This window comes from Parasteatoda tepidariorum, chromosome 9, assembly GCF_982258835.1.
Source record: "Parasteatoda tepidariorum strain Cologne lab strain chromosome 9, Ptep-v5.0, whole genome shotgun sequence".
NCBI lineage: Eukaryota > Metazoa > Arthropoda > Arachnida > Araneae > Theridiidae > Parasteatoda > Parasteatoda tepidariorum.
Window position 1 is genome coordinate 10,648,074 of NC_141763.1, and position 18,592 is coordinate 10,666,665.

An 18,592-nucleotide genomic window follows, 5' to 3' on the forward strand; every position below is an offset into this window, starting at 1 on the left:
CTAGTACAAATTATGATCAGTTTTATGAGTCAAATAGTTTTATCAACAAACAAAACAAAAAATGTCTCAACAATAGAACCATAACATCTCAAAAAAATATCTCAAATAGTTCTCATTAACATCAATGACCGAAAAGATAGAGAAAAACACCCTCATTTCTGCAATTTGATTTCAAACCGTTAACTCCCGAAGCTTTAAATAAACATTATCAACCCGTACAGTTTTTGTCTATCCGTGTAATGTTGATATAATTCACAGCTAAATTTGAATTCAATAAAATTAAGTCATTTTTACAGAAATCCCACTTCTACGCATGTATTCACCATAAACACATTTATTAGAAAGAAAAGAAACACCGATTCATGATTGTTCAACGCAATTTAATCCGTATTGTCTGAAACGGTGAATAGTTGATGAGGCGTCGGGGCAGGTAACAATTCGAATAATTCCATATTAATTCACGTTCACGGGTTTTCGAATCTTTCCAAGAAAACCGTTATCATTCAAGGACTTTTAAATGTGAAAATGATTCGAAAATAATTGCGTTTTTTCTATGTTTCCAATATATATATATATGTCTAAGGAGATGAAACAAAATCGTAATATTGTTTCGAATCTGATAAACGTGAATAACGATGTGTTTCAGGATTGGGTTAGTTTTATTCTTTGCTGTGTTCGCTTACGTTGTTCTATGTGATGGTGATGATGGTTGCGATGAAGTGGATCCTCCCCTGCAGACGATGAAGCATAAGGATTTAGTCAAAACGATTTCCTGCATTAATGAAGGTAAATTAATCATAAATATCGTTTTATTCCATTAGTAATCATTTTCTTTTGTTGATACGAATTTGTATACCGCCCCCCCCCCCTTCCCCTGAAAAAGAGTATGCGGTGAAAATTTTAGACCTGTCACCACGATAGACCCAAACAGGAGAGGGGGGAGGACGCAGGTTCACACCGGGAGTGCCGGACGAGAGACCCGGTGAAGCCCCTCCGTGGCATTTATTGAGCAACATAATGTTATACGAGGGTTGCTATTTATATTTCTGGCCTAATAATGAAAAAACAAATATGTAGGATCGAAATTGGTTTTATTGTTTTTCAAAATATTCTCCATGATGATCAATACACTTTTGCATGCGTTTGAACCAATTTTCAAAGCACTTTTTCCAGTCCGATTGAGGTAACTCCAAAACATGCGTTTTGAATGCATCAACCGCTTCTTCGGGGGTCAAAAATCGTTGTCCACGTAATTTATTTTTGATGTGTGGGAATAAGAAAAAGTCATTGGGTGCCAAATCAGGGCTGTACGGCGAATGACCCATCAGTTCGATCTTTCGCTCCGTCAAAAATGCCTTTGTTTGAGTCGATGTGTGAGAGCTCGCATTGTCATAATGAAGAATGATTCGCCTGTTCTTCTGCTTTTTTCGAATTTCTCCGATGACTTCTGGCAAACAAATGGTCGTGTACCATTCAGAATTGACCGTCCTGCGTTGCTCTAACGCCACTGTTGCCACATGACCGTTAATGCCGAAGAAACAGGCAATCATTTGTTTCGATGTGCTTCTTCCTCGAACAACTTTTGTTGGTTTTGCCTCGTCTTGGAAGACCCATACAGTTGATTGCTGTTTTGTTTCCGGCTCATATGCATAGATCCATGATTCGTCACCTGTGTAGATGTTATACGCAGCCTTTGATGTACCTTGAACGCATTTTTCCAACATTTCCTCGCACCAATCGACACGAACCTTTTTTTTTTTGAGCGTTTGTCAGATTATGCGGGATCCAACGCGAACAAGTTTTTTTTACGCTCAAATGTTCATGCAATATTTTATTCATGCTAGTCATACTAATGTCCAAAGACGCCTCTATCTCACGGTATGTCACATGACGATCTTGCTTTATCAGTTCACGCACAGCATTGATCTTTTCTGGCACAACAACGGAATTTGGACGACCTGCACGGGATTCGTCCTGGATCGAACATCGACCACGAGTAAATTCGTTATACCAATTTTTTACAGTGCTGTAGGATGGCGCTTTATCGCTGAACAAAGAATTAAGTTCATCGAAGCACTCTTGTCTTGACAATCCACGTCGAAAGTTATGAAAAATAATGGCACGAAAATGTTCACGATTCAATTCCATTTTTTGAAAGAGAAGAACTTTTCAATTTACTGTCAACAACACAAATGAAGCTATAATGGTAAATCGTCTGCTGAATTTATATTTAAAAATATCAAACTTTCAAATAAAATCGTCTGCGGTCGCCTAGCAACACTTACTGTTGCCAAGGCCAGAAATATAAATAGCAACCCTCGTAACATTACAAATGTTATTTTCAAAAGTGATTACTGAAAGTAATTACTTCTGTTCACCAATAGGTCTAAATATTTATAATAGAAATAGATAATAATATTTGGACGTGAGAGGTGAATGCACAAGTGTAAGCCAACAGAATTCTTTTCAGTACATAAGTAAATAGAAAGCCCCCTAGTTTTTAGAAATAAATTTTTTAAAAGGACAATAATTTTTTTCAAGCAATTCAACTTTTGCACTTCAGTACACACATGCGTACAGCTGAATTCGACTAATATTTGCCTAATAAAGAATCTAAGTACAGTGCACTAAAAAATACGCACCACCCCGAATAACTTGTTATCTAATAGACAGATTTTCTACTTAGGTTCAACCCTAATGGTTCGAAGGGTAGACCTTAAATATGCTAATTTTCGAATGGTTGCAATATGGAAAATACGGTTCCAGTTACTTAATTGGAAATGCGAAGTCGGAAGTTAGAACCTCATACTAATTTCAATAATTTATATTCAAAGAGCATATTGAAATATCTCACTTTGTTTATACGAAATGCTTATAATAAGTACCAAAGTATTGTATGATATTTTTTATTACTTATTTTCTGAATTGTTTTCTCTGCATCAGATTTAAACTCTTTGTCTCTGAAATCGAGATCTATGTACCAAAATTCTTGTATCGAATACAAATAATTTGAAATCAGTATGTATTTTATGCAAGTTTTTAATGCTAATATTTATAAACGCAAAATATTTTTTTCTAATGGCAGGGATTGAACTTTTACGTTCTTCGCCTAGCAAGATGCCGGTAGTATGACTCATTTAACGTTACTCAGTGGGCACCTATGAACCTAAGTCACGGAGGCGAGCCACACTGCCGCAGATCACCGTTTATAGGGTGGGCCACATTCACTCATCACACAATGGAGAACAACACACAGAGAGAAACATCCATACCCTGAGAGGGATTCGAACCCGCAGTCATTGGCTTCGCAGTCAGGCACGCTAACCGCTCGACCATCTGGCCGGCTAAACACGAAATATATAATTTTTTCACACACAAAATATAAGCTCTTTCAAAAAGTATACATATTAGGGGTTGCAAATTTATATTAAAGCGGAAAAAAATCACAACCGCTCTCTCATCGAAAACTGTGGAATCACTAGTGAAATAGGAAGAAACGAAAAAATCTCTTCAGTTGTTTGGTAAAATTTGCAGATGTTTTTAACAATCGCCTCTCAAAATCTTCTCTTTTATAAGCAATCAAACATTTAGATTTTTCTGTCTCACTTTCCTCAGTAGTGCTTTGTTAGATTTTGTTGCCATTTTTGTTTTTGCCACTATTCCATATATTCATTTGAAGCCCCCAATACTTTTTGACAAAGATTTTAGAAACCTAACATTACAAATGCTGTGTTTCTGGAATATCCTGTGTATTTCTTTTTAAAAAAAGATTTGAGTTATAAAGGGTTAAAATGTGAAGGGCTTAAGAAAAAGAAAGTCACATTGACATTTTGAAAACTAACGATTGAAGATTTTGCACACCCCCTTTGAAATTCTGATAAAGGATTTTTTTTTTTTTTTATTTCAGCTCAAAACAAGACTATTTGCAAAAAGTTTCATCACTGTGAAGAAAAGATGCCAAAAGTAGTAAGTATTATTTTTATTCATTTATTTTGAGGAAAATACTTTGTTTATACTTCTTTTAGAAGTAGCCATGATTTATCTATGAATAAAAGTAGCTACTGATATAAAAATTTGATGATTTGAGTGACCCAACCTCTCATAAATTTCTTATGTAGCATGCATTACTAGGTAGCCTCTCTTACTAACCCTAACGATTCTTGACGATATAAATGTAAAAAGCGTGAATATAGAACATATAAAAGTGGCATGTATTACTCGGTATTCTACTATTACTATTCTAAAAGGAATTCGTCCGACAGAAGAAAAAGTCAAAGTCATTGAAGATTTCAATAAACCCAAAACAGTCAAGCAACTTAGAAGTTTTTTGGGAATTATAAATTTCTACAGAAGATTTATTCCTCAAGCGGCTCAACACCAAGCATGCTTATATGATTATTTAAAAAACAGCAAAAAGAATGATAATCGAACTATCGAATGGTCAGACGAAGCTTCAAATGCTTTTACGAAATAAAAAGAATTGTTAAAATCTGCAGCAAATTTGTCTCATCCAGTGCCATCTGCTAAACTTGCCCTTATGGTAGACGCTTCCAATACAGCGATAGGTGGAGTGGTGCAACAACTCGTCAATAATGATTGGCAACCGCTAGGTTTCTTTTCTGTTCGACTAACACCTACTCAAAAGAATTATAGCACCTATGATCGTGAACTGCTAGCTGCATATTCGTCTATTAAGCATTTCCGATATTTGTTGGAAGGTCGAGAATTTACGTTATTCACTGATCACAAGCCGCTGGTATACGCTTTCCGACAAAACTTGGAGAAAGCATCACCCCGACAACAAAGATATTTGGAGTACATTAGCCAATTCACATTAGAAATTCAACACATTTCTGGAAAAGATAACATGGTTGCTGACGCTCTTTCAAGATTGGAAGAAATAAGAATTACTTCCGAAATTGACTTTGAATTCCTAGCCAAAGCTCAAGAAATTGACGATGAGTTAAAAGATTTAATGAAATCTCAAAACTCTTCTTTGAAATTTGAGCTAGTTCCTATTTTTGGCTCTAATCATTCATTATATTGCGATACAACCACAAAAATTAAAAGACCATTTATTCCAATTAACTTTAGAAAACAAGTATTCAAAAGTGTTCATAATCTCTCACATCCTGGAATTAAAGCGACTGTTCGATTAGTTACATCAAAATTTATTTGGCCATCAATAAACAAAGACATTCGTGATTGGACCAAGAGTTGTTTGAAATGCCAGAAATCCAAAATTTCTAAACATAATCATTCTCCATTACAAGAATATCCTATAGTTGGTCAACGATTTCAAGACATTAATCTAGACCTGATTGGACCTTTGCCATCATCAGAAGGATTTCGTTATTGCCTTACGATAATTGATCGCTACACGCGATGGGTAGAAGCCATTCCTTTGCCTGATATTCGAGCAGAGACAGTTTCTGATGCTTTATTGAAAACTTGGATCGCTCGCTACGGTATTCCAAACGTAATTACAACTGATCAGGGTGCGCAATTTGAGTCTCAATTGTTCCAAGAACTTTCGAAATTACTTGGTTTTAAAAGAAATAGAACTACTGCATATCACCCACAAGCTAATGGCTGTGTAGAACGTTGGCATCGTACTTTGAAAGCAAGCATAATGTGTCATGAAAATCCAAGCTGGACAAAGTCACTTCCGATTATTCTACTTGGTTTACGCACAACCTTGCGAGATGACTGTCAAGCCACCCCAGCAGAACTCTTGTATGGTGAAAATATAAAACTACCATATGACTTTTTTGAAAATTCAAACATTGAAGCGCAATCAGAATTCATTCAGAATTTAAAAAGCACCATGGAAAAATTAAAACCCGTCCCATTTCGTCATCACTCGAAGCAGAAACCATTTATATTCAAAGATTTAAAAACTTGCTCACACGTGTTTGTCCGTACTGACAGTGTTCGTCATAGTTTGCAACAAACATATCATGGACCATATAAAGTTTTAAAGAGAACCGATAAAATTTTCACTGTTAAAATGAAGCAAAAAGAAGTTAATGTATCTATAGATAGAATAAAGCCCTATTTTTCGGACATTTCTACAGAATCTGAAAAGACTTCAGAAACACCTTTACTGGTTGAAAAGAATTGTGGACCTATTTCATCGTCTACAATTTCTAAAGCTGCTACAGAGCAAGGCAACGGAAACAAAAGAGTGAAGCTTGTTATTCCACCCCGAGTGACTAGATCTGGACGTACAGAGCGCATTTCAGCACGTTACACATGAGGTTCTTCATCGTTCGAGTACCTCACTAGGGGGGGAGTGCTGTGGTGCGCAAGAGCAATAACATAACAAGCATTTATATTTAGTTTTATGAAAAATAAAAACAACGTTGCTAAGACAACTCAATAATAATAATTACTATATTGACGTTCCAGACATTGGGATGTAAAAGTATTAATGGATTTATATATTTTATATTAACTTGTAAATAACTGTGCATATTAAATGTTGTGATGTCTCCAATTTACTTCGTTTTTATTTATCCAAAATCGCACATAGTAGGAAGATAGAAAACCTTCCCTTACAACCTCTCTTACTAACCCTAACCCAACCGAGAGGTTTTACTGTAGTGGATTTAAACAGTTGGGGGGACAAATAAGGTATTAAAAGATGGGAGATAAAGAAAACGTTGTTGTTGCTTACCTTCATAGATCTGACATTAGTCAAGGCCTGGTATCTTAGTCAGCTGGAAATCAGCGCTAACCTCTGATTGGTCCATTTGTGAGTTTGATAGTATACGTCATCGAACGCTCATCTTGAACTACAATTGCCGTCCAACTCAACTGCAGTTGGATTACAACGTGACGTTAACCACAGAAGCAATGGCGGACAACATCCAACAGCACATTGAAATCAGCCAAGATTTTGATATTAAACATAGCTTCTTCATTAAACATAGCACTCTTCATTTAGCTCAGCTATAATGTGTTTTTCCTTGGACAAAGTCATTATTTGTTCTCTATAACACTGGTCAACAATAACAAAATCAGTACAAATTCAAAATAAATATTTGTTTACGTTATTAACGCATGCGCAATGAGAGATAATGTCTGCGTTGGACCGACTGCTTACGCTGAGCTAACAAAAAAGTATTTTTTTGGCGTCAGCTCTACGTCAACTTTCCGCTGACGCCCAGATAAGGCGCTAGTTCTAAGAAACCAGGCCTTGAGCTAACAAGCCAGTATTTTGTTGGCGTCAGCGGCACGTTGACGTCCCGCTGACGCCCAGATAAGGCGCTTGTCCTAAGAAACCAGACCTTCAGATCAACTCCAAAAAGTTGTTGACAGCCAGAAAGTTGATGACAAGAAGGAGATCGGAAGTTAAGTCCGCCCTGGATAGTCCGACACAATTTAGGTGAGGCTGGATGGACACAACATTTTTTGCAAGTCGGGTAAATTTTTGTGCCACGTTCGAATGTTAGACATTTTAGGTGACCAGTTGAGAGTCTGGCCAAGGCAGTCTGGGAGCTTCGATCGCAATTGATTCCCAGAAGGGTGCCAGGAGATGTTGCGGTGTACCATTGGTGCGAAGGTGGAGTTTGCAAGATTGATTTTTGACTACATTTTTCATTGGAGTAAAGTTCCTGATAAGTAAGTGATGACCCGGTGGATATATCTTCCTCACTGTCCTCTTTGTCCAATCTATCTGCTATCTGAAATATATATAAAAAAAAACATGCGACAGGGGACTTAACTCTGCCACCATTTTTTAAACCCCTTTGCACGCCCCAGTCAAAATTCTTGATGATCCCATCAAATCATTTTGATGGTTTATGTTGGTCTCAGTGCTATTCATGATGGTCCGACATCATCCAACATTTTGCATTATGCATTCATGGTTTTTCATGTGCCATCGAACTCCCATCATTCCTTGATGGAAAATGCTACTTTAATACTATGAAGGTTAACCATCGAGAGAAGTTTGACTCTCATGAACCAACAATCCATGATGATCCGTGATGGTTCATGATGATTCCAACTATACATTTCCAAGATGGTTTAATGGGAATTCTTGTTGGTTCTCAGGAATATACCATCAGAACAATTTGGTTTTTATTTATGTTGGACCATCATAAATCAGTCCGAGTTCCTACATTGGGATGGTGGTTGTCCATGATCACTCCTACCTTTGATTTCTAAGGTATTATGATGGAAATTCGTGATTGTTCAACATGAACAAACCAACACAACAAGTTGCTATTCTTATGTTGGACCTTCATAAATCAGTCCGAATTCCAACATTGGGGTGATGGTCACTATCAAAAATATAATGGAATCATTGATGGTTACCATCAATATTATGTTGGTCAATCAGTGGAAAAGCATCAAAAATTTGAACTTAGACGTGCACACGTCGTTACTTTTCACTTACAAAGGGTCTTTTTTATGTAGATCCGAAACTGTATTATGATTTCTGTACTTTTATTTGCGCTATATTCGCTTTATATTTTTCTTGCTCTATAAAACAGATTAAACTTCCGATTCAACAGGAATGAAATTTTAAAAAAAATTTACTAGATTACCACCATTGTAAGTTCATTTTTAAATTTGTTTTTTGAATTCCAACTAATTTTTTTGACTTCTACATAATTTCGTTAAATTCTTTTCGTTGTTAAATAAAACTATCAAACTGACATTATTCCTAGATTAGCTATAATTCAGCAAACAGCATCTTAGTTATTTAAACACACAGCGAACCATATCTCGAACATCGGAGGGGGACGCAAATTTCACCAACAATCAAAGGTTTTAAAATAGCCTGACTTTTTCTTTTACCTGACTCTGGTAACTTTTTATTTTCTTTCAAAAAAATTAAAAGGATGATTTATTCAAAGTATATTATTTTCCTTGGCATAAGGCCCATGCGCTTTCTGTGAAAATTTATTTGATTATTTATTCCAATTTGCCGACAGGAGTGCGTAGGCGTCAGGAAACTGGCCTTGCTGGTTCTGAGTTCGAATACCGGGCAATGCATGGATGTCCTTTCATTCTCTGTACTATGTGTCCTTAGTGTGGGAGCAACATTGACCCACCTAATATGTTTGCCCCTGAAAGAGTGGTCAACAAATCTGTCCTGTAAATGCCTGAATTGACAAAATGCTAACACAGGTGGACATTGGGGAAAAAAATTATTGCAATTTTCAATTCTTTTGCAGGTGAAAAAGGAATTTAAGAATTGTGACAAGGATTATTCCGGTGAAGGAACTAAAAAATGCATGAAAGACGGATCGAAAATGTTCGAATCTAAAGATCACCCAGAAAAGGTAATTTGTTTACTAATACTAGCATAATATATATGAAGAGATGAAAGATAACCTTAGGAGAAAAGGTCGCGTTTTTCAATTTCAAAGAGTCTATTTTTCTTCGCTCTGAAAAACTTAGAAGAAGAAAAAAAACACAAGACATTATCGTAAGATTTTGTTTTCATATATGTTTAGATATTTTTGAAAGTATATTTTTTGTTTATAATACGTACAGTACTTTTATGGACGTTTATGGATCATTTCGAACGCTTAACTTTCTATTTAAAATGTTTGCGGGATGGGATACTCGCAAATGACATGGTGTGGGTATCTCGATCCTGATTGGTTGTTAAAATGTGACATTTGTTTACGTCAGCAACTGTTCCTTTAATTCTATTTGGAGTAAACCAAGCTGTCAAGCATCAATTCTCTTAAGTGACACATTTGATATTCTTTCACAAAGATTTCAATTCTTTCACTATATCCTTCTTACTTAGCACAAAGACAAGCACAAAACCATAGAGAACATAAACAAATTAAAGTAGGACCCCGATTTAACGAATTCATAGGGACCGAAAATATTATTCGCTAAATCGTGGATAATTCGTAATATCGCGGGCAAAATGAAACAAAAATTGACTAACCTTATCAAATATTTGAACATCTCTAATATAGCAAATACACGAAATAAATAGAAGTCTTACACTTTTTATTCAGGAACTTTAAATACAGCGAATGATTACGCCCTGATTAATTTGAAAGTATAAAGCATTTCGTGTGAGTAAAGTTTGCTTATTTCCTTGATTTCTTATTTTAAAATGGTGTTTTTTGACGTCATGAAGAGAAGAAAATACTCCTTCTTTTACATCTTGCTGCATTAGATAAGTTTTCACTGTTTCCAACTTCTGTATCAGAGCTTTTCATTGTTATTATAAATCAACTTTATTATTTCATAAAATTCGTTATTTTTTTTAGATCATGAAATGCATGAAAGAAAAAAGCCCAGAGGTAAGCAACAAATTTTAAATTTATAAATATGTAGAGTGGAAGATAAATGAACTTAGGATGCTTATTTCACTTTAGACTAAGTTTTAGAAATATAGACACGGAAAAATTCACTAAATTAAAGAAAAAAAGAAATGACGTTATGAGCAACTTACAGGTATGTTTCTTCAAATCGATGGATCTAATCATCAAGGGTCTAATTATCCATCTCACTTAGCTAACTTATTTTTGCATTATTATGAAAAAAATTATACTCTTAATATTAAATTTGTTTTAAGATTTATTTATGATTTAATTATCTTTAATTTTCAAGATTATAGTATTTTACCACGTTTATATAAACTTGCCTTCGTGTATGTCTGTCCGGGTGGAATTTTTACCACGTTTATATAAACTTGCCTTCGTGTATGTCTGTCCGGGTGGAATTTTGCAATCGATTTTAAACTAACTTCCCAACTATCTACAAACTTCAAATTTGGCACACAGTTCAGAATTGGATGACAATGTATGAAAATGAAGAGAAAAAAGACATGCAAAGTAAAATAAATTTAAATTTAAAAAAAAATTATTTTCGAGATTGTCTTTTGTTGTCGATTCTATTATTTCAAATTATTACGTGTCAGGTGAAAAGATTCTTGTTGTCGGAGTATTTTTATTGGCTGAAAAATCACGTGGTAGGATTCAGTTTTTCCTCATTCATTTCCAGATTGTATTGGTTGTCATCAGCATAAAACTATTGAAAGTCGTAAAGGTATTGTTTTTCTATAAAGATTTTTGCATCCCTAATTTAAAATAAAAGTTCTATTACTTTAGTAGTGGTCTTGTAGTTGTCTTGACTACTCTTGACTAAAAAAAATAATCTAAATAAAAATATATATTTTTAAAAACCACGTATTTTGTAGTGAAGAATAATAATTAAAAAATAATAATTTTTTAAAAATATAAAATAAAAATTAAAAATTAAAAAAATCATAGCTTAAAATAAAAAAATTCAAAATAAAAAGTAGTATTTTTAAAAACCACGTTTTAGTAGTGGAGAATAATAATTAAGAAAAAAATTGAAAAACGAAAAACGTGGGGGGCACATTAAATACATAACAGTACATATACACATACATATACACATTTTCTTACTCATACACATGCACAGCCACATATACATCCACATACATATGCATATACAAAAGCATATTCCACATCCACATTCAGATACAATTACAATTACTGATATACATACACATATTCTCAAGAGCACACATACACACACTAATATAACATTACTGTTATGTATTTCATGCGACCCACGTTTTTCGTTTTTCAATTTTTTTCTTAATTATTATTCTCCACTACTAAAACGTGGTTTTTAAAAATATTACTTTTTATTTTGAATTTTTATTAAATAATATTTACCCCGAGGAATAAATCTTGCCTCGTAATCATGATGATAATATTGATTTCAATTTTTTGGATTTGGGTATTATAAAAGAAGATAATATCTGCTTTGTTGATTTTAACGATAAAGGAAATTATTTTAATTTCAATTAAAATGCCACTTTTAATGAAAATTTTTATTGAAATACCACTTTAAAGGAAGTGAATAGAATTAAAAGAATATGTTGTAATATTTATTTATCCAAAAACAAATAGATATGCTCTTTTAAAATTTGATGTAAAAAACACAATGGATATCCAACTAAAGGAATTAAATTCTATTTAAATCATTGAGTTAATTGTATATTATTGCAAATAAATTTACTAAAATTTCTTTGTTAATTTATATAATTTTTACCATGCGCTAATACATTTCGGGCAAATCTGTAGCTAAATTTATGTGCAAAACAGGCAATTCATGTTTCTTTCTCTTTTCTATTTTTTTCTTTTTAAATCAATGTTAATTTTCTGAAATTATTAACTGTCAACTTCTTTAAATTATCCAGTATAATATTACCTTGCGCACATCCATTTTCGGGCTAACTAATCCTTCTTAACTAACAAATCAAACGCACTTCAGTACTGCAGTAAGTACGCACTTTAATACAAAACCCCTCTATTTACGCTTTTACTTCAATTTACGCTTTTGGTTTCATATTTCGCAATCTGGAAATCTTGTTACAAAAATATTTTAAATCATTCTTGAAAAGTTTTCCGTTTATGTAAATTCATTTGAATTTGCTACTCGCTTTATTGATTTCATTTCATGTTTTATTTTTATTTTCTTTACATTTTATTTTTTGTTTTCACGTGATATTTTTACTTATTGTGTTCTATTTTATTTGTAATTTTTTCGTAAAAATATTTCTGAGTACTCCTCACACTATTATACTGATATATTTTGCTTAGGCTATATTGATACAATATTAGAAAGCACTCCTTTTTGCGGATATAATCGTGTGAGCTGATGAAAATATTATGTCTTGTATTTTCCGGATTTCCATTAATTTTTTTCCCTTGTTTTGGATTTTTTTCCCGGTTTCTTGTTATTTTTATTTTTATAATTATTTTTCCCCCTTTTTTTCATTGTTCTGCATTTTTTCCATGTTTTTCCTACATTTTGAACTTGTATATATATATGTATAAACTTGGATTGTAATCCAACACAAAGCTCCAATAGAAATTTGTGTGCTTTAGATTGTCAGAAAGTGGTTGACATTTTCATTGCAAGATTTCACTCTTTACACGAAATTTTTAATAAAAATATTAATAAATAATAATTAATAAATATAATAATTAATAAGCGAGTTAATAAAAATATTAATAAATAATAATTTTTACTTCATAAAAGATAGCAATACAATAAAGGAAGCAACAGTGAACCTAATCACATGTTATTTAAAAATCGTATTAGCTATTGTAGCATTTCATTTTCAGAGAGCGAAATAAATTTCTTTCCCTTAGTCTTTTGCAATGATTTACTGAATTGAAGTTTAATAAATACAAAGATTAAATGGGAGTTTTTACACATAAAACTATCAACAAGCAGGAAAATCAGTTTAATTTTTCTTACCTTCTCTTCCAGATGGATGATGAGGACAAGAAGGATATGAAACACTTTGAAGTAAGTCATGCCCATCAACTCTAGTTCCTGCATCGAACTTACTCAGAAAGTTACGACAAGCAATTTTTAAAACTAGCTGTTGCCCGCAGCTTTACGCGCGCTGTCCCAAGTCAAACTTCTTGATGGTTTACCATTAATGGACCGGCATAATCTTGATGGTAATCATCAATAATTCCATCATGAACCATTATATTTTTGATGGTAACCAACATATGTAACCATCACCACAATGTAGGAATTCGGATTGATTTATGAGGGTCCAACATAAGAACAGCAACTTGTTGTGTTGGTTTGTTCATGTTGATCCATCACGAATTTTCATCATAGTACCTCAGAAATTAAAGGTAGGAGTGATCATGGACAACCACCATCCCAATGTAGGAACTCAGACTGATTTATAATGGTCAATTTTTAAAAAAAAAAAAACAAATTGTTCTGATGATATATTCCTGAGAATCAACAAGAATTCCCATTAAAGCATCATGGAAATGTATAGTTGGAATCATCATGAACCATCACGGATCATCATGGATTGTTGGTTCATGAGAGTCAAACTTCTCTCGATGGTTAACCTTCATAGTATTAAAGTAGCATTTTCCATCAAGGAATGGTAGAAGTTTGTTGGCATATCGAAAACCATGAACACGTAATGGAAAATTTTGGATGATGGTGACCATCAAATGATGTTGGACCATCATGAACACTGAAACCAACGTAAAACATCAAAATTTTTTGATGGAACGATCAAGAATTTTGACTTGGGGGAGTACTTTGATTTCAGATTTCCAAGAGATCTCCGAAACATTGTCAAAGTATTAGATATTAGTAATAATTTTAAATTTGTCCTGCCGCCACTAAATAGCACAAACCAAGGTAAGAATTAAAAGAAGACATAATGTGAACCCTTTGGGTTTGGTGCGGTGCCTGTGAAGAAAAGAAAAAACAACATTTAGGTGCACAATAACCTCCCAACCATTACTGGGGATGAGGAGAGAAAAAAAATTTCTCTTTTTATTTATTGTTGGTTTGTTCTGCATTTCAACACTATTGATAAACAGTAGGTACTATACTACACTATCTGGCCAAAAGCATCCGGGCAACCAACGATATGAATCTTTGGCACATATTAATATGATGTTGGTCCCTCTTTTGCATCGATGACATCCTGATGCACACATCTGGGAAGACCAGTTTTATGAATAGGACTTCCATCACAGCTGAAGTGAGGAGTGATTGCAGTGAAGATTTGGCCTGGCTACGTAAACACCGCTCTAATTCCGTCCCAAAGTGGTCTATTCGATCGGGGCTCTGAGATGGCCAGTCCAGTTTTTGAACACCCATCTCGTCAAACCACGTCTGTGTAAACCTCGATGTGCGAATGAAGCAGTTATCCTGCTGGAAGAGATATGGGCCGAAATATTGCCATAGAGAGTTGAGAGAGCAGCAGTTCATGTTTCAAAACCACGGGAAACTATGAGAAACACCCCCCCCCCCCACATCATTAGGCTTCCACCTCCATAACAGCAGGGTGTCCGGATACTTTTGGCCGAACAGTGTATTAATTAAGAAATGTCTCTTGGAATATATTTTTATCATCCATTTTGAATAAATCTACCGACACATTTTGACATAGAAAAAAAAACGTATACAAAATCAGACACAGTGTACCCAACCATACGTGTAGAGCTGTCCAACAACTGATTTAACGGTTCGCACTCCTCTCACTTTGCTTCGCATACGCATGAGCTAGATCTTAGTACATATGATGCTAAATCTGAGTATATTGCTCTCCCCCTGTAAGTTGTTTTTCTGGTATAGCATACCGCACCGAGCAGTTCTACACGTTAATTACGTATTCGAAGAGTTGGATTTCTTTTTCAGCACTGCAAGCAGCAGAAGTATTAAAATTATCTCTGTTGTGAGATAAAATAGAAAACTCATCCGTTACGTCCTGTATTACTTCCTCGCGCACCTCACGAGCCATAAATTGAGTATCGTATAATATATGCATGCTATGGATCGAAAAAGGCAAGCTCTGTCACCAATAACTAATATGACACAATCCGGCACCGTTTATAGTTTCCACAGCTATTTGAGAAAGGAACAGAAATAAATCTTCCAGCTTTTTATTTCTAAAGAAAATACAAAATTCTTCTAAATACTTAACTATTCAACACTACTTAAAGTATCACTTGACAAAATGAATTATTATAAATGATATAATGTTGTCATACACGCGTTTATGATGCCGCATATATATATATATATATATATATATATATATATATATATATATATATATATATATATATATATATATATATATATAAATTTTAGGTTACGAAAGATATCGAGTTAGTTATTAGAAGAGAAAAGGTCTCAGCACGGGTTCACATAAACAAGAAATTAGCACAGTTAGAACAGTTAATTATACGTTAAATACTTATTTAGAATAATCATTTAGAATAATTTATCGAAATAAAAACTTAGTTACGTAGTAATTATTTAGAATCATTTTTGAATTATTCTAAATATTAGCTGTTGAAATTGTGAACATAATGGTGCCGTATACCAATCAATCAATTATTGATGATGAAGCCTGCCTTTTTCAAGCAATAGCATTTATACATATCGTATGATGCTCAAGTTATGGCTCGGGAGGTGCGTGAGGAAGCAGTACATCACATAAAAAAGCATTGGGATGAGTTTTTTTATCTTACCTCCCGGCAGAGATAGAAATACTTCAGCTGCCTGCTATACTGAAATGCCCTGAACGTATACTCACTATAGCTTGAGTGATTAAATGGCTGCTGGACAGATTTTAAATTATATTGCTAGAATACAATACCATATCGCGGACATCTCTTGAGAATAGTAAAGCTTGAAATCAAATTACTTTCGCACGGGCAAACAGCTAGAAAAATTTGGTTAATAATTATGGCGTTAGGATTGGAGAAGAGGTCGAAGAATTTTATTTTATTTTGTAATCGTCATTGAACAGCAGACCCAATATTTGTGGTTTGCGACTACTAATGTTCAACTCAGTAGCCTTGTAATTTTAAACCCAATTCAGAAGACAAGGGAACTTCTGGATAAAATATCTTGAGAAATTTGCCTTGGGGGAGGACTTTTAGATGGAACTAACCCGCATCCGCGTTGCATGGGGAGGAAAACCACGAAAACCTCCCACGGTTAGCTTTACGGCAAGGGGACTCTAAGTCTACGCGCAAACAGTTTTTTCGTTCCTCGGTGAAATAGATGCCTCACAAAAACAAATTGAAAATTTGTGGTTTCCCCCTCTTGTATGGTGGACCCTACAGGACGGGGGGACAACAGAGGGGGAGATAAGGACTGATAAATTTATGAAGAATTCGAATGCAGAAAGTCCTATCGTAATATTTTATTCTTGAGGAATATAACATTTCTTTCAATTTTTTTCTGTGGGGTATCTATTTCATTGAGGAACGATAACCCGTAATCCGTCTATCACTGAAAATAGTTTACGCAGCACTGTGATCGGTGCAAGGCGGATGCGGAATTCGTATCGATCAGTCATCGCTGGGATTCGAACCCGGTTCACGTCAATGGAAGGCGAATGCTCTATCCCCTGAGCCATCACGGTTCAGGTTGAAGAATTATAATATTTAAATACAGTTGTGCTGCACATTGAGCTTGGTTACCACTAAAGTTTTCAAGTTGTACAAAATAATTTTGAAAGGTAGCCAAGTTGGTCGACAAAGGCGGCTAGTTTCAGTTAATAATGTTTACTCTTTTTCTTCTTTAGGAATGTATAAAAAAGCTACATCAGGAACACTGCAATATAACTAAAGCTGCCGAACTGTGACCGTCACTTTTCAAGCAGACGAATTTACTTGATCTGTTCTTTCGATGCACACCTATGCAGTACACTTATTAAATATGTTCACTTTTAAATAAAAATTTATAAAATAATTTATTTCTGTCCTATAAATACTATTTATTTCTATAAATACTATTTATCTCACCAGGTGAGCCTCGGCCTTCTTCAATTTGAAGATCTCATGTTCATTTTCGAATGATCAATAAATTAAAGTGCTATAAGTTCTGTTTACTTTTAATGCAAAGATATTTCAATTTGGTCACAGCAAATCTATTTCATTTGCAGTTTGTAATTTGATTTAAAGATTTGTTATATGCTTGTTTCTTGTTACTATATTAGAAAAAAAAAAATCATACTTCTGTCTTAACTACCACTCTTTTTTAAGAAGTTTCTTTTGCAAAAATGCAAACAGGAATCCCAACCACGTGTTAAGAGTAAATGAGCAGAGAAAGGCAAATTTTGTCGATAATGGCACAGATATTTTTACGACGAATGTAACATGAATTATGTTATAAGGAAAACTAGAATATGCTTTCGTAAATCTGTCGTAATTCAAAAGAATTCCTCCAAAAGCCATGTGTGATATTTTATAGTCAACGAAATCTACTGGTGATCTGTAGTATTAAAGAAGTTTATAATTTTCACTCTTAAACCCAGATAGCCTAATAAAGTTTGTAGAAACATTCCTTCATAGCCACTGAGTACATATTTTCCATTCGAAATTTTAGTAGCATTCAATACATCTTTAGAGAATCCCGCTGAAACTATTAGATATTTAAAATCACACATTGTTTTTAATGTTTGCAGTCAAAACGGCTTATAGTTCAATTTATAATTTACATTAAAATACAAATTCAGAAAATGCATATTGCATTGGACTATCTGGCCACCTATGATGATGATGATAATATACAAGTCAATCGAATAAATAGTTCAAAAGTTGAAAGAGTTTTTATGTGAGCAATAGTTTAAAAGGTTTTTGACACACAATTTTGATTTCTTGCTGTCCTGGAACTATCCGCACATGTAAGATTTTTTCGGATGTAATTTTTCACATGTAATGCGACTGATTTCGAGATGGTCCGACCGATAGTTCAGAAGTTATCAGATTATTTTAATAATAAAAACAATTCAAATATCGTCTTTGTGCATTTGGTCTCGTTCGATTAAATGAGAAAAAAATTCACAGAAAAGTACCTCCGCTGTCTACGCAGTTTTGTGAAATGCGTAAATAGGTACAAAATTGTACATTAAACGCTTATAACTTCTAAACTTTTAGTCCAGTCGTCTCGAGATTGGTCTCATCCAGCTTTAGCGTAAAGCAATACATTAGAAAATATGCCTAACTTGACTGTGTAAAAGAAGTCTGGTTCATGTACAATTTTAAAAGGAAGT

The 18,592-nt window shown here is 34.0% G+C and overlaps 1 protein-coding gene across 1 annotated transcript; it reads left to right on the top strand.

Moving 5' to 3' along the window:
- Positions 1-339: 339 nt before the first annotated feature.
- Positions 340-17,318, top strand: LOC107455024 (uncharacterized). The gene is made up of 6 exons (XM_016072422.5): positions 340-786; positions 3,908-3,966; positions 9,192-9,299; positions 10,254-10,286; positions 13,300-13,338; positions 17,123-17,318. Exons 1-6 carry the CDS (start codon positions 636-638, stop codon positions 17,180-17,182), a joined length of 450 nt encoding a protein of 149 aa, XP_015927908.1. The 5' UTR covers positions 340-635; the 3' UTR covers positions 17,183-17,318.
- Positions 17,319-18,592: the final 1,274 nt, after the last annotated feature.